The sequence below is a fragment of the Erpetoichthys calabaricus genome, chromosome 5, assembly GCF_900747795.2.
Source record: "Erpetoichthys calabaricus chromosome 5, fErpCal1.3, whole genome shotgun sequence".
Taxonomy (NCBI): domain Eukaryota; kingdom Metazoa; phylum Chordata; class Cladistia; order Polypteriformes; family Polypteridae; genus Erpetoichthys; species Erpetoichthys calabaricus.
In genome coordinates this window covers 110,692,270-110,718,980 of record NC_041398.2, presented here as the reverse complement: position 1 = coordinate 110,718,980, position 26,711 = coordinate 110,692,270, and the positions used below count along the sequence as shown (strand labels likewise).

At 36.5% G+C, this 26,711-nt stretch overlaps 2 protein-coding genes across 2 annotated transcripts in view; one reads left to right on the top strand and one right to left on the bottom strand.

The window, feature by feature from the left end:
• slc30a9 (solute carrier family 30 member 9) overlaps window positions 1–26,711 on the top strand; it is a 990,624-nt gene that overhangs the window by 394,906 nt on the left and 569,007 nt on the right. The gene's annotated exons all lie outside the window — the stretch shown is intronic.
• atp8a1 (ATPase phospholipid transporting 8A1) overlaps window positions 1–26,711 on the bottom strand; it is a 338,290-nt gene that overhangs the window by 101,213 nt on the left and 210,366 nt on the right. The window contains 2 exon segments of the mRNA XM_051928331.1: window positions 10,420–10,484; window positions 17,938–18,076. Coding sequence (XP_051784291.1) covers window positions 10,420–10,484; window positions 17,938–18,076 — 204 coding nt within the window.

Below are 26,711 nucleotides of genomic sequence, written 5' to 3'. Positions count from 1 at the left end.
ATACATTCTATTAAAGAAAATGCACATAGACGATATACACTGAATTAGTTGTGCCTGTACTACAGCGACTTTTTTGGGAGTCTAAACAGAGTATCATGATAGGTGGGACTGACTTTGGTATACCTGTGTCTTGTTCATTTGCTTTATAATGTCTTTGGGCATCCAACTGAGCTAATGTAACTGGCAAAGTAACTGGCAACTTTGCAAATGATATCTTGCTTTATCTAGCATTTCATTTGTTCTACTTAGCTGTTATTATCTGAGCTTTGACCTTACAAGATAATGGATCAGGGTTTCAATCTTTACTAATTTTGATTGAGTGCAGGTATAGAGAAAAAAAATCAGTTTAGATTTATAAGGGGAGGTAAGGCACCGAGGAACACTGTCTGTTGTGTGCTGCTCTTAAGAACTTTTGTTAGTCTCCATTTATACTGTTAATGGCAAGCATTTCAAACTCTCCCAGGTACCATCAAAACCCAAGTTCAACCCAATGTTAAAGTAATTTTGGAAAGATTTTACAATAGTGTTTCTGTGAAAAGGAGAGATGTAATTACTTCTTTAATGTTATGCTCTCACTAATCCTCAGGTACAATGATGTCTTACTTTGATGTCAGTACCACTGCACTGTTGTAGCCTTAATAAAAAATCTTTAATTTTTACCCCTCAGAAATCAACTCATTCCATTTAAAATGCTAAATATCCATATGGGATGGTAATGCAGAAACTGAAGTAGTTGAAATAATAAATGCAGGTAAAACACAGATGCAGTAAAGGCAAAGGAGCAAATTATACATGTTGGTACTTAGAAAAATACATAGTTATTACAAAAATCAATAGAGCTCAAAATTTTTTTTCTGTAACACACAGCAATGCATAATGTTCTGTTTATATTCAGAATTATTATGATTATATTACAAAACCTAAATGCAGAGTATTAAAAACATTTGCTGAGCTATCTGTTTAGTTTATTTGTCACCTCATTTTGCACCCAGAATTAAAATGGTTTTAAAGTGTACATTTTCTTCATAAACTACTTAACAATATCTTACACTTTTAAAATATAAAAAATTATCACTTTAGGAAAACTCATATTGCAAAAATTACTGCTAATCAATCATTAGTTTAGAAGCATAATACCTTTATTACTTTGCTGTAATACACAAAGTTAAACAATGAAGTCTGCTGGCATTTTATCAAAATAATGAAATAGTATAAAATGGAAGAAAGCCACTATGCTATACCTCCTCTGACATCAGATCTTTAATTATACTTCATATAGGTCTTTCAGTGAATAGAAGAGTTATTAGATAATCTAAGGCTCTGAATGATATTACATTAATACATCTTACAAGAAGTAACATTATTCACATATGATATCTAAGTGGGAAATAACGTGAACAATTGCAGTCTTGGTGTACTTTTGTATTGAATGAATACTCCACCCAAAAGTAGATGATAGTTGAGAAATTTTTTTTAATCTCATTTCTTTACACAGAACAGATTTAACAAATATAATTGGGGTCTATAGTGACCAACCATGGACAACAGCAAACAATATAAAAAAAGTCATTGAAAAAAATCTTGCGTTACTTGTAATGCATTACCTGTTGTGATCTTTAATAATTTTTTGTGGTATTTCCTGTAAATATTTAAACAATCTATACATTGATTTAGGAGTTTTAGACCTGAAGGAGTACAATTTCTCACTAGTTTTGGTGTAAACTGAGAAAATTAAATATTTTTCCCATAATGCCACAATGTCTTCTTTGTTTCCTATGAGCGCTGCCATTGTGGTCTTTTTGTGGTCCTTCGTTGTTATAGCATTCTCCCACAATTCCACAGGATGTGTGCCATCATCAGAGCAATAGTTTAAAGGTCGACCACACCATCTCCAAAGTATCTCAATTTTATGGCTAGACCTAGCACATAAATCTTGAAAACTATATTTTCTTTTTGACTACATGTTTTTTGGATTCTGACTACTAACTTTTGATTATGTTTCAAGTTTGTTTGAAAGTTAGGACTGATTTTCAGTTCTGACTTTAGCTTTCTTTTTTGACTATGCAAATGTCCCTGTCCTCGTCATTAAGTCAGTAAATTATAAACATATTAAGTACATCCAGCTGTATACTTACAATGTCCTTAACACATGTATGTTTACTAAAAAACTTAAATAGACCAGTTCTGAAAAATGCTCTTGTAAACCAAAATGGAATGTGCTACCACTCACCTAAACAGTTCAGTTGAAGACCAGCTTAATTCACTGGTCAGGCTTCCAGCACAGTAACAGTGGTTTACATGATATCATCAAAACATATGCACTGAGAGCCGTGTAAAACTAAAGATTAAAAGTTAAAGAAAACTGAGTGAAAGGAGCCTCATACTTGTCCAAAATGATTCAACAAGCAGAAGGGCAATTCACCTGTAATGTTTCACAGACTGCTGCTAAATAATCCAGAGACACTTCAGTTGTGGCTATAAATATAAATGTAGAGAATGAAGGTGGGTCTACAATTCAAACACTTATACATTCATGAATGTATTCCAGAGGTTGTTTATGTAACAATATTTTAGTAAAAAATATGTGTTTGGGATGTTTTGAGCATACAACTGGATGACTTGATATGTGGATTATGCGACACGAGTGAGATTGTTTTCATGAATTTTTTGATATTGTTTGCTGTTGTCCAGCATTGGTCACCAAGGATGCCTATTCTATCAGAATCTTTGTTATATCTGTTCTACATGACAATAAAACTTTTTCTCAGCCAATGCTACAAACTACATGGGGTTAGTAATATATAAAAATAATTTTTGGCTGAAGTATTCCTTTAAGTATCATTATATACATAACACTGTGGTAACCCAATTCATGAAGTGGTAAGAAATTAGAAAGAAAATGGGTTCTGTATTAGGGAGACAGTCAATCCATACACTGAATGTATCTCATGGACAAGCAATAAACACTAGCCTTATAATGCCCTGGCAACCTTCTCAGAGTGATGGTTGGAAATCATACAAGGGTACAATGACAAGGAAAATGTGTTGTTTTTACCCTGTTTCCCCATTGTTGCATTTCTCTATAAATGATTTCACTTCTGTGTGAAAATGGAGACTCTGATGTTAAGCAAAAGAAAGAAAAACTCAGGTCAATAGAGAGATTAACTAAATTACTGTGTAGTTATAGTGGAATATAAAATAATTTTAACAAAAATGTCACAATGTTCCAAAAAATATGATAATTTGAAAAAAATATTTGCAAATCTAAGTTAATCTAGCTGGTTTACTGAATAACATGGTCTATACTTCAATACTAGTTTAAAATCATTTTTTAGATTTAACCAGGTTAGCTGGTTGCCCCACAAATCTTTTTTTCTCCTGCAGTTCTTGCACCTTTTGGGTTCAGATTCATTCTCTACATATAATTTGACACCATCTCCAACCACATCTTCTCCGGACTCCCTTTTAGCCTCATCCCCTCCACATCCATCTTGGTATATCTCTTCCCCCAATCACCCTCTGCCTTTCGCTTCACATCTCCAAACCATCTTAGTCTGTTTCTTTCTCTTCACATTTTTTTTTTCTAAATTTGGCATTTGTCTTCCTCTTACTCCATGCATCTAACTGATCATTTTGTCCTCTGATATTTATAGCTTTGATGGCAAAGCGCCATTCAGGAGCTTTCAATTCACAATTTTCTCAATGAGTTCAAATTAAAAGCATACACTAAATAATATTATGTATGCTATAGTTATCTAGCAATCTTGACAATGGCGAATGATTCAGAAAAAAAATGTATGTATTATAAGATAGCAAGATTACACATTGGTTTGCACAGCTGCCTCAGAGTCTTACACTAGAAGTCTTGGCATTGCATGTGTAGAGCTTATCCCAGGGACAGCAAGAGTTTTGTTTCAGGTAATCTGTTTTTTAGGGTCATTCCCAAAGATATGCATGTTAGATTAAGTGACAACTCTACAATGACAATGTAAATGATTAATGAAACATATTTTTCATAAATAGTTAATATTTAAAAACTCCAGAACTTATACTTGTAAAGGAATAAGATAAAGAAATCATTAAAAAAGTGAGTCAAGTCCATTAAGCACTGGCTTTATCAGCTCCTAAACTACAATTCAGATATACCAAAACAAGTAAAAATGATTAAAAAATGCAACAGTGCCACTTAAAGGGCCTGGCTTTACAATTATTTCATGTCCCTTATTGTGCCAGTTTATTAATTAAGTTTTAATTGTACTATTTTATTAATGATATTTAATTCCAATTTCTGCATTAACAAGACAGAGCAGAGTGTAGCTGTGAAGGCAAGTCATCCTACTAACATCACACTCTTTACATATAGCAGACGTACATATTCATCAATCCTTCTACTTTCATGAAAGAGACCCAATCTCAACTTTTGTCCTAGTCAATGTGTGCAATTTATATGTACACCACTTTCCAACATCATGTATATTTGGTTAATTTATGATTTAAAATTGGCTATATGTCTGTGAAAGACTGGCCTTCCTGTAAGGGTTGATTCCTTTTATTTCTTTCTTGCACGCAGTGTTGCCAGCACACTACCCAAACATCTAGTACTAAAATTTTGTAGGCACTGAGGACAGGAACAGAAATGGTTGGGAATGTAGGTCAACCTGATTTGTGTAAGTATTTTTAATCACTTTGTATGTGTGAAAAAGCAACCACTGCTTTCAAATTTACTAAAGGGTAATGGAAATTTAAAAATAAATAAGTGAAGCTTCGGACTGCAGTTTGGAGTTTCGCTGAAAAGACCATTTGTCTAAAGGCCCCAGAGAGGAAAATTAAACCTGCCCGATATACATACAGAAATGGGTTTAATAGAATTTTGAACTTATATAAGAAGAGGCACAGGTAAACCTGTGTGTAATGAAGTGATTTAGATGAGATACACTAAAAGAATACTCCTTGACAGGGCAGTCCATCAGAGGTGCTAGTCACATTCTTTTTGTTAGTAGTCCATGTATTTATTTACTTGTACCAAAAAGGGTCTCCCAAATGTCTCCCCAGGGTGTCATAGAGGGCAGACCGCTTTTATTGGAGAAAATGTCAAGGACTTTTCTTATGTAAGTTATGCCCTAGACATGAAGAATGACCGAGATCATGCATACTTTTCCAAACACACTTTGTTTTTCTAGTAAAAGTATGTATGTGGAGATCAAAGAGCAGAAGGACACAGAAGCAAATCATCAATTGAGATTTGCCGTAATGTGAGGAGAACAGTCATATAACAGAGAAACATGAGAGCACAGCCAGGGACTAAGATATCCAAGACCACAGGGGGAAAATAAAAGGTTAGAAGACATCACATAAAAGAGAACAAAAAAAAAGGTTTGACTTATAGTACAGGATCGAAAGGAACATTCAGTTTCTGAATGTTAGAATGTTTGGGGCTTAACGTATAAAATGAAAACCTCTGTGTGTGACCTCGATAAAATTTAACCCTCAGATGCACACCGTATAAAATTTAAAAAGGTATTTGCTTCATGAGTCCTAAAAGAAATAATATATTAATATTAAAGCACAAGGCAAACAACAAGTATTGCAAGAAAATAATTAGAAATGATGCCTCTCTTTAAGTGAATGAAATTCTAACTGCAAATGGATAAATATTTCAAATATTGTTTGGATAGAAAGAAATTTGAATTTAAAATTCTTGGGGCTACAAACATGTACATTGTCATTAGGTGTATGTATTCTTTGATTTATTAAAATTTCATACAGAAGCAAAACATCCTGTGATGCTTTATATCCCAGGGCTCAACACTAACTTTTAAAACAGGTCAACCAGGTATTAGCTTTTGGTTACAAAAACTGAAAATATGTTTGTCATTATTAACAGCCTATATTTGGAGTAATTAAAATGCTATGGAATTATATATCAGCTTATTAATGAAAATGTGACTTAAAACAGTATTTAAAACCATTATTACTGAAACAAAATTCTGTTTTAGTTTGTTTTACTTTCTACTTTACAGCATTTCAATCTGAAGTGTTATCACTTAATACAGGAGAAAAAAAACAAAAAAAAGCACATAATGTCAGCCCTTGATTCCTGGTACTACCAGTAAAGCAATTATTTTCCTGTTGTTCACAGATCCTTCAAAAAGTAGTTAGCAAAATTGCTGCTTGCTTGCTCATCTGTTCTCTCTGTTTCAAATTTTGGTCTTCTTGCACCAAGTGCAAGATTGTTATTTTCAAAACGTCAATGTGCTAAGGAATACATTCATTTACTTAAAATGCAGTCAATATGACTCCAACCTGTGATCTGTTTTATTATTTTTCTTTCATGTACTCTGTGTAGAAGCATATGAAAATAAACTGCTTAAATTAGTTTAAACTACCAGAGTTGGCTTCCAGGAGTCATCCTTGAATCCAACAAAATTAAAAAATGTTCCTACATGTGACAGCAATCACAAGCCCCAGATCACAGCAGAAGAAGCAACAGTAAAGAGATTAGCGGGGGCTAACTATCAGTAATTTAAATATATATTGTGGGATATGGCCAGCCGTTCATCCCGGCCAATACCCCCACGCCGCCAGATGGAGCCCTCCCGGCAACATGGAGGTGCCCCGAATTCCAGCAGGGCATCATGGACATTGGAGTTTTCCTTCACAGCCCTGCTGGATACCATGGGGGCTGGCAGAGGACGCTGCAGGGAGGCATAAGGATTTTTATTTGCACTATTACCCGGAAGTACGTACTTGTCACAGGGACAGAAGAAATGATGTAATTCCGGGATGAAGAAAAGGAGTTTTCACTTGACCCGGAAGTGTTAAGAATCACATGAACTGAGGGATCAGAAGCACTTCCAGGTCAAGGACTTTAAAAGGACGATGGGAAACCCCAGCAGATTGAGCCGAGTTGGCAGGAAGGGTGACTGAGCTGCTGGGAGGTGTGGAGGATTATTGATTGTGTATTGTTGTTATTATTGATTTATTATAGTGTAATGGAGGTGCTTATGCACATTATTATTATTAATAAAGTCAACATTTGGACTTTTATCTGGTGTCCGGTGTCTGGTCTGAGGGTTCAAGGGGACGACAGTACACCCTATCTGTCACAATATGTTTAACACAGCATATTATACACTTTAATGGATTCATTATATATACTGTATATATATACATTCTGTAGAGCAAATGTCATGTAAAGAAGAACGTATCAATCATCCACGCATTTTAATAAAAAAAAAAATCTAACAGAGTAATGTAAATGGAAGAACCTGGTTTATTGACAAGTTTGTTTTTTTTATTACAAATAGAAGCATTTTAAGTTTATCATCTGACATCCTCTTTCTTTTCTAATCAAGTAACAGAAAAGCTGCATTAAACAGTCATTTTTCTCTCTAAATTCTTGCATGGGGAAGAAATATGGAGGCAATGTCCCTCACTGATTTATTAGTAGCCTAGAGGCTACTATGGTTCTGATACATAGATTTGCAGTTGCAATGCTACAGAACTGTTCCAAGTTTGAAACTCCTCCAAACTTTACTCCAGCATTTCAGAATGGAATTCAAACAGAGGACTCGAAGCCATTTACTCCACAGGTGCTTGAGGGTATCATCTCTGTATGCACACCTTCTGTCTTTCTATAATATTCCAGAGAATTTATCTTGTTCCTTTATCGAGTTTCTAAAATATCTAACCATTGTTATCTTTCGTTCAAATAAAAAGAGATAGCTATTGTTGGTAAAATACAGTATATTAACATTTAATACACTGTGCTGACATTGTAATACTTGAAGAAACAGTCAAAATTAAACAAATGCTGTTTTTACTTCTCTGTAATGAAAGTTGTTGACAATCAGTGTATTCTGCTGTGTGATGTAATCTTAAATGTCTTACCAAATTTGTAGCACTAGACTTTTTCTTTGCATATCTTGCAGTTAGTGTATCTTGCATCTTCATTAACATTGATGTACTTCTCCTTAGCACAGCAAACATACTATACTGTATATATGCCGTAGGTTGTGTGGGATTTTTCAGTCCCTCACGTTTATCTCCCACCTGGATTCATGCTCAATTCACTCTGATTATTTCACTAGGATGTTACTGGAGAGCATAGGGAGACTTCTAATATTTCTGTCACATGTAAAACTGGCTCACACATCCTTCCATAGCCTCTGGCCATTCCCTATTTTTTATTGCTTTCCTATATACTGTAAAGGAAAGCAAGGAAGTTCAATTAGTGAGTGTGCAGCTCACATTTTATTTTAATAATCAAGCCAACTTGCAATCAACAAGTTACAGTATACAGTTAGGATGGGAAAACACAAACTATCTATAGGAGATTGCATAAGACATGTACTTTCAGTTGAGGTTTGTTTTTTATGCTTTCTCTTTGAATACATCAGCTTCTCAATTCTAAGTTCAGTATAAATTAGCCTTGGAGCTGCCAGCACTTGGAGTTCAAGAAACAGGCCTAGTCTGCCGTGTGCCAGAGTACTTGATTTTAATATGACAGTGCAGTTTGCATGTTTCATATTAGGCTCCTTCTTTGCTGTAACTTTAAGGAAAGAAAGCTGAACCCACACGCTCATCTTAAATCACAGAGCATTTTTTTAAAAGGAAATCTTTACAAAGATTTGGTACGTTATCTGTTAGAATGCATTTCTTATCCCGATAAAATGCAATGTTTTTTTCATTTTAATAGCTAGCACATTGCAGACGACTGCTGCAGAGGCTCTCATAAAAAATACATAAAATGGAAAAATATGAAATTAAACAAGGTAATATATCATTACAAAAAACATTGCAATGCTTCACCATATACTATAATTTTATTTATCACATTAATCTTAATCTTTTTTTTAAATAAGTTTTTCAGTGTGGAAATAACCTTTAATATTTTTTGCCAGTTAGTTTGCTTTACTGGTTGACTAAGTGAACAGTTTTTTTCTTTACAAAGGCAATTTCTGAACTATTACTTTGGTAAAAGTCAATTTTCTATAAGGGGCAACATAAATATTTATTACATTCAAAGGACCAACAATAAACATGTTAAATAAACAGAAAAAATAAAATTGAATAACTTTAGGACTCATGGCTGCAAGAAAAGACAAATAAATTGCTACATTTTTTCAAGAGCAACAAACTAAGCAACCACCAGGTGTCCAATTCAATTATTCTAAGCATATACAAAAACCTTTTGTTTTTGTGCAGAAACTAATGGCGCTTTTACAAAAAAGGGAATTTTGATTTAGAACCTCACATGAACATGCAGCTATGCTAGCAATGAACACTGCAGGCCTAGCCTTCCATAATGGAGATAAAAAAAAAAATAATGGAGAAAAAATAAATGGCCTCACTGAATAAACATATTTTGAATGGGAGTTTAGTTGATAGGTAAATTAAGGTCTTTTGAAAACAAGGTTATTGTCTGGTCGAAGAAATCTAATCAAAGAGAAAGTGTGTACCTCCAGAGTTAACTAAATAAATAGATAAATATGGAAAAATTACAAAACGCTTTGCATAAAATTCATGCATCAAGACACCAAGAAAACTGAATACATAACAAACTACTGCATTTTGTATAAGGGTTATTTTGTATTTGTAATCTTTAAACTAAAAATTTTTAAAAATACAATTAAGTGAATATTCTTTAATATGAAATTAGCAAAAAATACTACTTGGTATATGAAGAAACAGCCATAACATTTCTGAAGGACAGCTGGGGTCCTTGCCTTGTTTGGATGCCTCCACAATGGAAGGACCAGGGGAGACAGCGTGCACATGGCAGTTTCCCTTGGTTGCAGCGGTACCCCATATTCCCACAGGACATTATGGGGCTTGCAGTTTGACAACTGAATTGGATAGGACTGGCGAGCTTTGTTGGGCTGAATGACCTGTTCTCGTTTAGATCTTCTAATGTTCTAACTCGGCCCCATTCCCTTCCGTGGGTGCCACCAGTAGGTGCTGCAGGGACTGGGGAGCCCTACTTCATGGGGCTTCTGCCTCACCCAGAAGTACTTTTGGGCAATGCTTATGGGACACCGGAAGTACTCCCAAGTATTACAAAGAAGAAGCCAGCTGTGTCAACTCCGGGAGCCAGAGTTGGGAGGACAGAGGACGAAGCTTGATGGAGGAGTGGAAGAGGCAGTGATGGAGAGAGAGAGAGTTGGTGCTTATCATTGTGCTTAATTGTACTTGTGGTTGTGGCATTGTTTCCCACAATAATGACTCTTTGTGCTTTTACACCTATGTCAAAGCTTTTGTGTTGGGTGTTTGAGGAGCTGAAGGACCCCCCTGCAGATGATGAACCAAATTCCTTTCTAAAGTCAATGCTACAACACTCACCCGTGTCCCTTGTGGGTCTAAAAATTGCCCAGACACGGCTGCAAAAAACTGAAATATTCAAACTTGGTCAATACTCACATCAAGGGTGCCTTCATTAATCACAATTAAGCCCATATTCTTCGTCAGTAGTTTGCAAGAGTGCCCTGTTTTTGAAAAAGGAGAATAATAAACTTACATTTTTATATTCATATTTAATAAACATGATTATTTCAACAGTTTAGAAAGATTAATAATACCCACATAATGTATACATATATATTTAGAAAGAAAAAAAGAGAAAGTGAGAGATTGGACTTTCCCCTCAAAGAATCAATCTCTTTTTTACTCCCTTCTCTCTCAAGACTGTTGATTCTCTTCTTCTTTCTGACAGTCAAATGTGTGATTACTCCTACTACCACTATCAAATTGATATTCAAGATAATACAGGAAATGAGATATTTTTAAACCCCACCTCAGGGTTACTTCTGGTGTAGTTTCAAGAGTCAGGAGTCAAGAGTTTAGAATGTAGATGAGTTCCCCTTCTAATGACTCCTGGTGTTCCTTCACCCCTGAACCTTCTGTGTGTCTGAAAGAGCCAGGTCCTGAAATAGACACTTGAATGCCTGTCTTATTAGACAGGCAACATGGCTACATTTGTTCCTGTTTGAATCTGTATGGCCTCAAGTGGCTATGAAGTATTATCACCTGTGGCATTTCCTAACTGGTTTCTCTCTCAAGATGGATGATGAGCTCTCTGCTGTATGCTGTCATGACTGCTGCATACTGGAGGTAGACACAGATCTTCTTCATTCTCCCTTAACTACAACCTTGTCTATCTCGTTCAGATGTTCTGGTCTTCTCCTTTAACAGGCCATCAAGCATAGCTACAAAGCATATTTTTTCTTGGAAGTGCCCATTCTTCCACAGTGACATGAACTAAGGCATTTCTGGTAATTCAGGGATCCCACTTTTCCTTAAGATGCTGAATTAGCCCCAGCCTGCTTTATGCTATATAATTACCTGGCTGCTCTCCTTGTCATCCATCTATGCACCATAATGATTAAAGCAACAAATACAATCTAAGTCACCAATTAAATTATTTAAATATGCATTTTTAGTGAGGAAATACTAGACTGCATAAAATATCTTATTGTAGGAGTAAAGTAAATTATGCAGGACGTCTCTCAGCATCCCAGAATGACAAAGCGAAAACTGGATTTTAGGACGTTGTACAAATTTATTAAGAAAAACTTAAATATCACATTGACACAAGTATTCAGACCCTTTACTATGATATTTGTAAACTGGCCCAAGAATATCCGATTCTATTTATAATCATTGGGAAGTTTCTAAACTTTGTTTGGAGTCCACTAGTGGTCAATTCAACTGATTGGAAATAATTAGGAAAGAAAGTCCCACAGCTGACAATGTGTATCAGACCAAAAACCAAAGTGAAGCTATGAAGTCAGAGGAACTGCATGAATAGCTTAGAGACAGGATTGTGTCAAGGCACAGATCTAGAGAAGGTGCGTGTCGCACCCACCACAAGACAAACCACCTGGACTAGGCAATATGGCATAAACACCAATAATTTAAATAAAATTACTACTTTAGATGAACAATGTATTAAAACTATAAAAACAGACTATAGATTAAACAAAAAATACACACAGAGTGACGCTAATAAAAATAACTTAGTTCCTGTTCCAAATATCAATAACGCACATAGTATTCATCTCTGCCCCTCCGAAACATTAAATATGGCACTATTAAATGTTAGAGCTTTAACTAACAAGACATTTTTTATCAACGATCTTATTAGTGATAGAAAAATTGATTTTATTGCACTAAGTGAAACGTGGCTTAGTTCAGATGGCGCAGCTGTTTTAATCGAATCTGCGCCTCCAGATTACAATTTTACTTGTGCGGATCGCCAAGGAAAGAGAGGCGGCGGACTAGCAAACATTTACTCAAGCCGCTTAAAATGTAAAGATGTCAGTTTTGGTAAATTCAAGTCCTTTGAGTATCTCACTGTTGTTATTCATGGAGATTCTCACGTTCTAGTATTATCCATGTATAGACCTCCTAAATTTAACGCGTCTTTCTTTGAGGAATTCTCTGACTTAATGTCAATTTTAATTACGAACTATGACACACTCCTAATAGTTGGCGACTTTAATTTTCATATAGATAATCAGTGTGAACAAAAAGTAAAAGAATTCATGAACCTCCTGGACTCTTTTGATTTGAGACAGCTCGTTAATCAGCCTACACATAAAGCAGGTCATACATTAGACTTAGTAATTACTAAAGGACTAAAAGTTCATATAAAGCAAGTCATTGATACGGGTCTATCAGACCATTTTCTTCTACTTTTTAATATAGAAATAATGATAGAAAACACTCATGAGAAGCATATTGTTAAAAAACGCTTCTTTGACTCATCAGCAGCTTTAAAACTTACAAACATTCAGCAATCGGTCCGTTTATAGTGCCAACTATAATAGCGAGGATAATGTAAATAATAAGGTGGAAAGATTTAATACTAAAGTGAGAGCTGCTGTTGACATAGTTGCACCTGTAAAGACAGTTAAAAAATCTTCTAGCATTGTTATACCATGGAAAACCCAAAGAATGTCTGATTTAAAGAGAACATGCCGTAGAGCTGAGCATAAATGGAGGAAGACTAAACTAACTATCCACTATGAAATATTAAAAGTTAAAATAACAGAATACAATAACACAGTCCGTCTTGAGAGGCACTGCTATTTCCCTAAGATTATAAATAACAATGCTAGTAATCCCAGAGTCTTATTCTCGACGATTGATCGTCTGCTAAACCCAGGTAACTCAAAGGAATGCCTCCTAAGTACTTCCAATAGAACCTGTGAGGCTATTGCTGTATTTTTCAATCAAAAAATTAATGATATTAGAAATAACATAGTATATCTCTCCAACACTAAGGATCCTCCTAAACCCCAGTACTCCACTATAAACAAATTAAACTCTTTCACTAGGATAGATTTACCTGATTTATATAAAATTATTTCTCAACTGAAACCCTCCACCTGCGTCCTTGACCCAATACCAACAAATTTTTTCAAAGAAGTATCGGGCGTGCTAATTGATAATATTCTTGACATAGTAAATTCGTCATTAGATACGGGGGTCTTCCCAGACTGTCTTAAGACTGCTGTAGTTAAGCCCCTACTTAAGAAAAATAATCTTGACCCCTCTGCTCTTGAAAATTTTAGATCCATCTCTAACCTGTCTTTCTTAAGTAAAATTCTAGAGAAGGCAGTCATTATGCAGTTAAATGACCACCTCAATAAACATACTATTCTTGATAAATTTCAGTCAGGTTTTAGAACAAATCACAGCACAGAAACTGCACTCGTTAAAGTAGTAAATGACTTGCGGGTAAATGCAGACAGAGGCCATTTATCTGTTCTCATCCTCTTAGATCTGAGTGCCGCATTTGAACACCATTGATCATAATATTCTTAAAATTTGCCTTAGTCAATGGGTGGGCCTCTCTGGCAGTGTCTTAAATTGGTTTGAATCCTACCTGCCAGGGAGAAAATTCTTTGTTAGTTGTGGTAATTATAACTCAAAGACACATGATATCCTATATGGTGTTCCACAAGGCTCTATCCTGGGTACGCTGCTCTTCTCAATCTACATGTTTCCGTTAGTTCAGATTATCTCAGGGCACAACGTGAGCTACCACAGCTATGCTGATGACACACAGCTGTATTTATCAATAGCACCTGATGACCCCAATTCTCTTGATTCACTAACACAATGTCTGACTTGTATTTCTGAATGGATGAATAGTAACTTTCTCAAGCTAAATAAAGAGAAAACTGAAATCTTAGTGATTGGCAATAATGGATACAATGAGGCTATTAGAAATAAACTGGATACATTAGGATTAAAAGTCAAGACGGAGGTAAAAAGCTTAGGGGTAACTGTTGACTGTAATCTGAATTTTAAATCGCATATTAATCAGATCACTAGGACAGCATTTTTTCACTTAAGAAACATAGCAAAAGTTAGACCTCTTATATCATTGAAAGATGCTGAGAAATTAGTTCATGAGTTTGTTTTCAGTCGACTAGATTACTGTAACGCAATCCTCTCAGGAATACCCAAAAAAGACATAAATCGTTTGCAACTAGTGCAGAATGCAGCTGCTAGAATCCTAACCAGGAAAAGAAAATCCGAGCACATTTCTCCAGTTTTGATGTCACTACACTGGTTACCTGTGTCATTCAGGATTGACTTTAAAATTCTGCTTATGGTTTATAAAGCCTTAAATAATCTCAACCCATCTTACATATCGGAATGTCTGACATCTTATATTCCAAATCGCAACCTCAGATCCTCAAATGAGTGTCTCCTTAGAATTCCAAGGGCAAAACTTAAAAGAAGTGGTGAGGTGGCCTTCTGCTGTTATGCACCTAAAATCTGGAATAGCCTGCCAATAGGAATTCGCCAGGCTAATACAGTGGAGCACTTCAAAAAACTGCAGAAAACACATTATTTTAACATAGCCTTCTCATAACTTCACTGTAATGTAATCCTGATACTCTGTATATCCAATTCATTATAATAACTATTCTGTTTCCTTTTCCGGTGTCCTTTTGGTGGTGGTTTGCGCTACCACCATCTACTCAAAGCACCATGATGCTCCAACAGTGATGGATTAAAAGCCAGAAGTCTGCATGGCCATCATCATCAAGTCCGTGAGAACCCTAAATACAAAGAGGACTATTTCATTTATGTTAGGCAGAATGCCCAGAGGGGACTGGGCGGTCTCGCGGCCTGGAACCCCTGCAGATTTTATTTATTTTTCTCCAGCCGCCTGGAGTTTTTTTTTTTTGTTTTTTCTGTCCCCCTGGCCATCGGACCTTACTCTTTTTCTATGTTAACTAATGTTGTCTTATTTTAAATTTCTTATTTTGTCTTTTATTTTTCTTTTCTTCATTATGTAAAGCACTTTGAGCTACTTTTTTACATGAAAATGTGCTATATAAATAAATGTTGTTGTTGTTGACTTGGACCGGAGTGCAACAGGTGACACCACCCTGCAACAGTGTAAGGTTTTTTTTTTTTTTTTTTTTTTTTTTTTTACCATGGCTGGAGTGCCAATCCTGCCACCAACCCTCAAGTTTTCCCTGTAAGTTAGAGGACCTTCTTGCAGGACTGGATGAAGATTTATGTCATACCCAGGACAAAGCAGTTGTAGGTTAAGGGCCTTGCTCAAGGGTCCAACAGAGTAGAGTCACTTCAGGCATTTACAGAATTCAAACAGGCAACCTTCTGATCGCCGGCACAGATCCCTAGCCTCAGAGCCTCAAAGTACATGTCTCATAGACATAGACTATATACATTTTATTTTTTACTTATTTTACTGTTTCATCTTGAGTGCATTCTGTGTAGTTCTTTTGTGTGTTGGCCTCCATAATACTCCTGTTTCCCCATAAAGTATCTAAATGTTTAGTTAGTTGCATTGTCACCTCATACTATTTGAATGTTGAATTTGGTTTCAGGCTCATAGTGTAGAGTTCTGTGTGAAGTTTGTGACAGCAGCATTCAAGAATCCAAGTTTCATTGGCTCATGTAAACTGTCTTTTTGTAAGATACTGCATGAGTGCGGGCAATGATGCAAGTTTAACCCATGATGGACTGACATAGTGCTCACTCATTAGTGCTGGCCTTCTTATAGTCATTTTAAGTATGCAGGCTCAGAACATTGAATTGAATGAAGGTGTAAAGCTTACAGTTCACAATGGTGGGCATAATGTGTAAAACAAACATGCTCTGCAGACCATTTATGATCAGACGCTCACTAGGTCATGCATCTATCAGTCTTCAGATTACTAAGGTTTATCACTTTCAAAATCTAATCTTAGATCGTATTTGAATACTTATAATGTTCTCAAACATTTCAATGATACAGTATGTATCTTATAATAACATACAACATATATGATATGATACAATATGATATGATGAACATGTTATCCACTCAAAATTAACTTGGCCTGCTTGATTCAATATATGGCCATTTCATACTTAAATGCCTTTTAAACATAGAGCAGCAGACTTGTGGTTTGGAAATAAAATGTTTTTTTATCACTTTAAGAGTGTCATTTGTCTACCTTTTGCTCTCACCTCATGTTTTATGCAGGAAATAATGTCCACGTGGTTAGACATGGTACTATATCGTAGTACACAACTACAATATTTGATTAAAATCAGTTAACATGCAGAATACAGGGTCAGTGACATTGGTTAAAATATAACTTAACATTATCAAACCTACTTAATCAAATTCAGAGTAGTGAGAGAATGATATTACTTGCTTTTTTTAAATATGATGAGATCTCCAACAACCCTCTATATGCCCTTTAGGTTATTATCAATTTCATTCATATACATTCTCTCTCTAGCTTAGTCAGTTACTGTAAATGTCCTGTTTTACTTGTTCTGTAATATACTGCATATACAGTTTACTTTTATGTTCTTTGTGACATTTAGTTTCCCCACACAAGACTACAAATTACTTATCACTATGTTTATAGTTTGTGCATACTGCATAACGCAATGATGAGGATATAAATTGTCCACGTTTAGTGGACTTGCTTTCTAGATATTCTCTTACAGTATTTGTAACTACAGTTTTTAATTAACAATACACTGTTTCCTTTTAGTTGCCACTGGAACTGTCACAAAGATGATGCTGTACCTTTACTTTCAGGAAGTTTTTCTTTGCACAGAGAACCACAGATTCATGGAATAAGTTACCAACTAGTGTGAAAGACAGTAGGACTTTAGGGACCTCATGACTTGGTGTTATTTTGGAGGAATTAAGTTGATAGCACTGGAGAGCTCTGTTGGGATGAAAGGCCTGTTCTCGTCAAAAATTTTCTAATGTTTCTAAATGTTTTACAATTGTGAGGACTCTTGTAATAAGTATGCATTTTTCTTAATATGAAATTACACAATTATTCTACTTTAAAAATGTTATTTGTTAACTTCTCTGTGTTCTCTGTCCTGATGAAAAGTACAGTACATACTAAAAACATGTTAGCTTTTAAAGAAAATTCTGTCATATATCTTTAAGTACATGTGTGACCACTCTGTCCCAGATTTTCATTCCCTTAATAACTAATTTTTCAATTTTTTGGTTGTTACAGTATGTCTGAACTTTTCCCACTTCGTTCTTACAGATTTCTTCAGGTTCCACAGGGAGTCTATTTAATTTTGAATATTGCATGCCAACTGGAAAAGGTTCACTTTACCTTTTTCTCCATGAAACTATACCTTTGTATTTTTAATCTTTATTTTTGATGGTCATATTGCATTATTAATCTTTTTATTATTTTTCCAAAAATACTTTCTGAACACACTGGGTCTACTGTACAGTATTTATACTGTATATGCTAATTGTAATACTCCTACTTACATGTGCCACATGATGTTAGTAATTTTCATATGATGTCGCATGGTATGCACAAGTTTTATGATTACATCTATTAATTATAAAACGTGCTAACAATTATCACTGTTGAAATACTTTGATTTGATGCATTGGTGTTGCTAGAATACCTATGTTTATTGCAGTCTCTTGCTTGTCGCCTGTAAGAATCCAGATTTTAATGTCAGCCTTCATGAGTGTTTCTATCGTCTCTGGTACTTTATCCTGGAGCTTATCTTCAATGGCAGTAGCACCTAGTAGCTGTAAATTCTGAAAGAAAAAAGGATGGCAATAAATGTGGTGAAAGGTAATACAGACAAGAATAGATGGCAGAAACGTAGATTTTGATGTATCAGTTACTGAGCAGGTTAACACTAGGAGAAAATGGAAAATTACAAAAAAAAAATAGAACAGAAAAATACTTTTTACAAATACATTGAAACAGACTTTAATGGAATATTGTAGGGACATTTCAAACAATACAGGCCAAGTCTAGGCAACCTAACAATTGTAATTACTGCCATTAAATAAACAGCAGTTCAAACTACGGGCCACAATGGCTAATGTGTGAACTTACTTATAGACCATTGCTGCCACCTTATGGAGGAGAAAGAAAATTTATTTCAGTTTTTGTCAATCAGATCTAGTCCTAGAAGCACATGGGCTCCAGGTTTTCACTCCACTTTAATTTATCATCATCCTTCATCAACATTTATACATTTTTTTGGGTTAATCTGAAAATTCCCATCTTCTCGTGTATTCATTTCCTAAATGATTTATCCAATTGAAGTTTGTGCTGGCTGGAGCGTACTTATCAACAATAGCCACAAGGTGAAAACCAAACTTGGGTGGGTTGCCAGTCCTTCACAAGATACCCATACACACAGACATTCTCTCACAATGTGACAATTTTTAGTTAGCTGTGATTCTGCCAATTTTGGAAAAGGGAAAGCAGGGAGAGCGTGCACTCTTCACATAGGCAGTATTCAGGTTTCTGTAACCTTGAGCAGCAGCACTGACCAGTGTGTTACTGTGCTTCAATTGAGATAATCCCCTTCAGAGGAGTATACCATACATGACTACATTTTACCTTGCTTGTTAAAGACCTTTTGGGAAAAGGGGAAAAAAATGGAAATGACACTGAAGTTGCTTCTTCGCAAGAGTTTTTGTTTGTTCACAGCTTTGTCTACTGTATGCTAATTGTCAGAATGTAAATATGACTACTGATTACCACTTCTATATAATATTTTTATTAATCTAGCTTTAACTCTGGAATCAGAAAGACAATGCAATATACTTATGCACATACATAATTTATTCTCTAATATACAGAGGCATTTCCATTTGCACCTCTACAAACACTTTTTTTAAAGAAATTGTCCCCCCTTAATTGTAAATAAAACAGTTAACATTAACAAAGAGTATGCAGACACGGGTGTAAATGTTAATGGATACTAAACAGGAGCAACTATGCTATACTATTACTATGCTATTTTATTACTAGTTGTTTGATGCAAAATATGATGTAAACATATTTACAGAGGCAGAGGCAATTCAAAATACAGAGGCAAACAGAGGCAATTCAAAATAAAGAAAAAAATCAAAATTTAGTTATGCTTGTTAATTTGTTACAGAAAACAAATCCAAAAACTAAAAAGAATATTTAGGTTAAAATGATAAGGATATAAATTATTAAATGACAGAATGCACAAGTGTAAAAGAAAAACTGCCTGGAATTAAAATGTGTAGCCATTGTAGTCCTGGAGGACTAGCACTGAGCACCACTCTGTGCTTTCAGAACTGGGCAGAAGGCAGGAATCAACCCTAAACATGGCACCAACCCATCATTGGGTACAGACACACCCATTCACACTCAGACTTGATCAATTTAAAGTCAGCAATCAAAATCTAATGGGTGTGACAAAAAAATTGGCATTGCTGAAAAAAAAGGATAAAAAAAGGATAATACTGAACAGTGGCCAGAAATAGAAACTAGACCCAGGATGGTAGATATGAAGGAAGCAGCACTGCACCAGTATGCAAATAATAGGGGTAAAATGAGTGAATAAATAAATAAGTAAATAAGTAAGTAAATAAATAAAGAATATAGGTGGCAAATCGTTAATTATTAAGTGACTGCGAGGAAGCTAATAACACGTTCACTACAGATTAAAATTCTGTTTACCCGGAAAAAGTTTATGCGAACATAGTATTAGCATAATTTTTAGAGCTGTTTCTTTTGTACATTTCTTTCTTAATAAGGCAGAAAAAAGTAGGATATGCTGCCCAAAAATAAACCTAAAAATCAGATGATATGATACAGCTGCACCATCACAAGCATCTGTTTTCTGCAGCATTTTGCCCCACTGGCCTTTGCAAGCTTTCTTATGTAATTAAAGCAGATGGCTTCTACTGCTGCTACTCTGTACAGCTCTGAGTCATTAAATAAATTACACAGTTGGCATAATTTATAAATATCTAGCCAAATACAGCCTGTATGAATGAAAGCAACATTTTCTCATATAAACTGGAGAGCTTACTATTGTTTTTACTGTCTACAAATATTATTTATCCAAGTATGTATAATGGCACAAATTATAGTTTTACAGCTAAATATGAGATCTTTCACAAATTTAATACAGTGTCCAAAATTTAGGAATGACTAAAAAGTACAGGGCACTTTCATCTCATTTGTCGGTATAGCAAAAAGAAAGGTCTCTTAGCATTGTTTAACTTTACAATTTTTCTCCTAACTCTCCAAGAAACCGTAATGTGAATTCTTGGTTCATATTCACTACTACAGATTAGCTTTCTGCTGTGGCAGAAAAATTAAAAGAGATGCCTTTCAGGGATAAGACTGATGTGGAACAAATATATGGGATGTAGTACTTGCTGTATCCTTGATGAATTTTTTCACCATAATGAAATTTACAGAATTAATACAATAAAATTAAAATGAGGATAACTCTGTTAGTGTAGTTAAAATATGATATTTTGAAACTATGTGTCAAACCTGATCTGTTTTGCAGATATTTTTCATATGCTGAAGTTTATAATAAATTGCAAACTTCCACAAAGACCTTGAGCATCTTCCTTTTCTTTAAAAAAAATAAACTCAGCAAATGACTCTGTCCTAAAAAACTATGTCACTTCATTTTTTAACAAACTAAAAATGTATAGTACTGGTTATGATTTTTAGCTTATTTAAGCCTAAAATGTAAGTTTAAATTGGAAATAGTGTGTTAGTTTGAGCTTTGGCCTCAAGTACCATTAAAGGTTTTGTAATTTTTCCAGTTTCAATCCATTACTTGCATTTCTCATTGTGGATAGAACTATAAAAAAAAAGAAAAATTCCATCAGTCTTCTCAGACCATTAGACATGAAACAGAAAGGATTACCTTTCCTGAAGCGTAAAAAAGTGCAATTACTAACATTTATTAAGATTAAAAATCACTCCAACTAGTCTGTGACTCGTCCAAATAAAATCGGGCAGGTTTGATTTTGTCTGAAGTTGCACTGGCAGACTTTGTGTGCGTGACAGCTAGCATCCAATGAGCACCTAGCCAGAAGTACAGCGATGAGGATTAAAGAATGCAGGTGTTCTGGACATTGCAAACAGAAGAGAGGCAAAAAGATGAAAGGGCAGACTGTAGCTGAACTCACCATGCCTATAAACCCTTCAAACAGCACCAGCTCCTTCAGGCAGCACATTATTATTGACTGTCAGAAAAAGGGTCAAAATGTAACATTCTCAGGAAGTGTAAAACCATGCTGAAAAGTTGTAACACAGTCGTGTAATTTGACATGGCCAACAATGTCTAGTCATATAATATGACATGCTGACCAGGGGCCTCATGTATAATGGCATGTGTAGAATTCACACTAAAACATGGTGTAAGGACAAAAGCGGAAATGTGTGTATGCACAAAAAAATCCAGAAGCATAAATCTGTGCGTTCGGCAACTTCCACGTTCTTCCGCTCCATAAATCCTGGTCAGCGTGAAAAGTAGCACACGTGCACGCGCCTGCTGTCCCGCCCCGTCTCCTCCCAGAATTACGCCTCTTTGAATATGCAAACCAATATAAACAGCCCTTAACCTCAGTGTTCTGTAAAAAGACAATGGCAAAAGCATGGGGGAAAATTGAAGAATTTCAGCGAATACCAAGTGGAGGCAAGGAAAACATACTATTTGTTGGTTTAAACAGTGGTATAATAAAAGGAAGTTGATCGAGTGTCATAGAATGTCAGAGAAACTCAAAAGCTCAAGTTCACAAAGTTGCACAGTGCCCAAAATAAAAAAGAAGTTGTCAGATATCAAAGTTGCCGTGAAAAGGCGAGTCATAGCTCACTGTCTGAGTGTCATATGAAAGTTTATTAGGGTACAGAGAAAAGAAAAAAAAATAGGGACATAGTGAGAAAAAAGCTCGAAATGTCAACTTTAATCTCGAAACTTACACTTTAATCACGTTGTTTATTTTGTCATTAAAGTTGAACATCATAAGCTTCATTTTTAAATAGTTTAATTTAATAGTTTCTCAAATACCATCGTAACTATGGTAGCACATTAAATGCTTTGTTTTGTATGTGTTCTTCTACAGTGCATCCGGAAAGTATTCACAGCGCATCACTTTTTCCACATTTTGTTATGTTACAGCCTTATTCCAAAATGGATTAAATTCATTTTTTTCCTCAGAATTCTACACACAACACCCCATAATGACAACGTGAAAAAAAGTTTACTTGAGGTTTTTGCAAGTTTATTAAAAATAAAAAAATTGAGAAAGCACATGTACATAAGTATTCACAGCCTTTGCTGTGAAGCTCGAAATTGAGCTCAGGTGCATCCTGTTTCCCCTGATCATCCTTGAAAAGTTTCTGCAGCTTAATTGGAGTCCACCTGTGGTAAATTCAGTTGACTGGACATGATTTGGAAAGGCACACACCTGTCTATATAAGGTCCCACAGTTGACAGTTCATGTCAGAGCACAAACCAAGCATGAAGTCAAAGGAATTGTCTGTAGACCTCCGAGACAGGATTGTCTCGAGGCACATATCTGGGGAAGGTTACAGAAAAATTTCTGCTGCTTTGAAGGTCCCAATGAGCACAGTGGCCTCCATCATCTGTAAGTGGAGAAAGTTCGAAACCACCAGGACTCTTCCTAGAGCTGGCCGGCCATCTAAACTGAGCGATCGGGGGAGAAGGGCCTTAGTCAGGGAGGTGACCAAGAACCCGATGGTCACTCTGTCAGAGCTCCAGAGGTCCTCTGTGGAGAGAGGAGAACCTTCCAGAAGGACAACCATCTCTGCAGCAATCCACCAATCAGGCCTGTATGGTAGAGTGGCCAGACGGAAGCCACTCCTTAGTAAAAGGCACATGGCAGCCCGCCTGGAGTTTGCCAAAAGGCACCTGAAGGACTCTCAGACCATGAGAAAGAAAATTCTCTGGTCTGATGAGACAAAGATTGAACTCTTTGGTGTGAATGCCAGGCGTCACGTTTGGAGGAAACCTGGCACCATCCCTACAGTGAAGCATGGTGGTGGAAGCATCATGCTGTGGGGATGTTTTTCAGCGGCAGGAACTGGGAAACTAGTCAGGATAAAGGGAAAGATGACTGCAGCAATGTACAGAGACATCCTAGATGAAAACCTGCTCCAGAGCGCTCTTGACCTCAGACTGGGGTGACGGTTCATCTTTCAGCAGGACAACGACCCTAAGCACACAGCCAAGATATCAAATGAGTGGCTTCAGGACAACTCTGTGAATGTCCTTCTCTGGAGAGATCTTAAAATGGCTGTGCACCGACGCTTCCCATCCAACCCGATGGAGCTTGAGAGCTGCAAAGAGGAATGGGCGAAACTGGCCAAGGATAGGTGTGCCAAGCTTGTGGCATTATATTCAACAAGACTTGAGGCTGTAATTGCTGCCAAAGGTGCATCGACAAAGTATTGAGCAAAGGCTGTGAATACTTATGTTCATGTGATTTCTCAGTTTTTTTATTTTTAATAAATTTTCAAAAACCTCAAGTAAACTTTTTTCACGTTGTCATTATGGGGTGTTGTGTGCAGAATTCTGAGGGAAAAAAATGAATTTAATCCATTTTGGAATAAGGCTGTAACATAACAAAAGGTGGAAAAAGTGATGTGCTGTGAATACTTTCTAGATGCACTGTATATACTCTGTGTGTGTGAATCACTACGTGCTTCTTAAACGGGCTTTCTCTTCCTCAGACTGGACACAGAATCCATTACATTCGGGATATTACAGCTCTCTGAATAATTAAAATACTGAGATGTACACTTGATATCATTTTCATGATGACAGGAGCTAAAGCATGTTATTAAACATGGGTACACGGTGGCGCAGTGATAGTAACAAGCTGGCACCCTGTCCAGAAACTGCCTCATGCAAGATGCTTGCTGCGCCATACACAACCCTCAATGAAATAATTTATTGCAGCAGTACTGTCTCTTTCAAATATACTAACCCCCAATTCCTGTCCTTCCTTTTCTTTCTCCAAGTAACCAATTGCCACACAATCAGCTCTGTAATAGATGTTAAGCCATCTGTAAGCTTAGAACGCCGATTCTTCAAAACTTTTAAGGAACATTGAAATATCTTCGTTGTACGTGTTTAATTATTCTAACCATCTATCCTTCCAGTGTCACGCCAGCCCCAGCAAGAATACAGTGCGAGGCAGAAACAATCCCTGAACGAGGCACCAGATTGTTGCTAGCGCTGCGCCACCGTGTCCTCACATATTTAATTATCAACAATACAGATTATTGAAATGATGTTAACATTTTATCTTCTTCTTCTTTCGGCTGCTCCCGTTAGGGGTTGCCACAGCGGATCATCTTCTTCCATATCTTTCTGTCCTCTGCATCTTGCTCTGTTACACCCATCACCTGCATGTCCTCTCTCACCACATCCATAAACCTTCATTAGGCCTTCCTCTTTTCCTCTTCCTTGGCAGCTCTATCCTTAGCATTGTTCTCCCAATATACCCAGCATCTCTCCTCTGCACATGTCCAAACCAATGCAATCTCGCCTCTCTGACTTTGTCTCCCAACCGTCCAACTTGAGCTGACCCTCTAATGTACTCATTTCTAATCCTATCCATCATTCGTCGCACCCAGTGCAAATCTCCAACCCATATAACATAGCTGATCTCACAACTGTCCTGTAGACCTTCCCTTTCACTCTTGCTGATACCCGTCTGTCACAAATCACTCCTGACACTCTTCTCCACCCATTCCACCCTGCCTGAACTCTTTTTTTCACCTCTTTTCCACAATCCCCATTACTCTGTACTGTTGATCCCAAGTATTTAAACTCATCCACCTTCGCCAACTCTACTCCCTGCATCCTCACCATTCCACTGACCTCCCTCTGATTTACACACATGTATTCTGTCTTGTTCCTACTGACCTTCATTCCTCTCTTCTCTAGAGCATATCTCCACTTCTCCAGGGTCTCCTCAACCTGCTTCCTACTATCACTACAGATCACAATGTCATCAGCAAACATCATAGTCCATGGGGACTCCTGTCTAATCTCGTCTGTCAACCTGTCCATCACCACTGAAAATAAGAAAGGGCTCAGAGCCGATCCCTGATGTAATCCGACCTCCAACTTGAATGCATCCGTCACTCCTATCTCAGACCTCACCACTGTCACACTTTCCTTGTACATATCCTGTACAACTCTTACGTACTTCTCTGCCACTCCTGACTTCCTCATTCAATACCACAGCTCCTCTCGAGGCACCCTGTCATATGCTTTCTCCAGGTCCACAAAGACACAATGCAACTCCTTCTGGCCTTCTCTAAACCTCTCCATCAACATCCTCTGAGCAAACATTGCATCTGTGGTGCTCTTTCTTGGCATGAAACCATACTGCTGCTCACTAATCATCACCTCACTTCTTAACCTAGCTTTCACTATTTTTTCCCATAACTTCATGCTATGGCTCATCAATTTTATTCCCCTGTAGTTACTGCAGTCCTGCACATCCCCCTTATTCTGAAATATCGGCACCAGTACACTTCTTCTCCACTCCTCAGGCATCCTCTCACTTTCCAAGATTCCATTAAACAATCTGGTTAAAAACTCCACTGCCATCTCTCATAAACACCTCCATGCTTCCATAGGTATGTCATCTGGACCATCCGCTTCATAGCTGTCCTTACTTCCTCCTTGCTAATCCATTGCACTTCCTGATTCACTATCTCCACATCATCCAACCTTTTCTCTCTCTTGTTCTCTTCATTCATCAGCCTCTCATCATCTCTCTCTTCACCTTGCGCCTTATCTCCTTGTACTCTTGTCTACTTTCTGCATCTCTCTAACTATCCCACTTTTTCTTTGCTATCCTCTTCCTCTGTATACTCTCCTGTTTTTCCTCATTCCACCACCAGGTTTCCTTTTCCTCCTTACTCTTTCCAGATGTCACGCCAAGCACCCTTCTTGCTGTCACCCTTACTACATCTGCTGTAGTAATGTATAATGTAATAAATGTAAATAATGTATAATGTATAATGTAATAAACATTTTGCTGCATTTCATCTTAAAAATGATATAGTCTTCATATGTAAATACGAGCTTTATAAAGTAAACTAATAAGTACAAACAGTTCTACAAGGACCACTTGATGGACTGATTGACTGTGTTTATAGTTCTTGGGATGAAGCTGTTTCTGAACCGTGATGTCCATACAGGAAAAGCTCTGAAGCATTTGCTGTTTGAGAGCAGTTCAATAGACAGCATGACTGAGGCAGCATGTGCTAGATGCTGTATACTGATAATTCTCTTTCCGATTATCTGCTTGAGAGCTGTGATTCCACACTCAGATACAGTGAGATAAATACTTGAGAGTAACAACGTTAAAGCAGATATGGTATTTG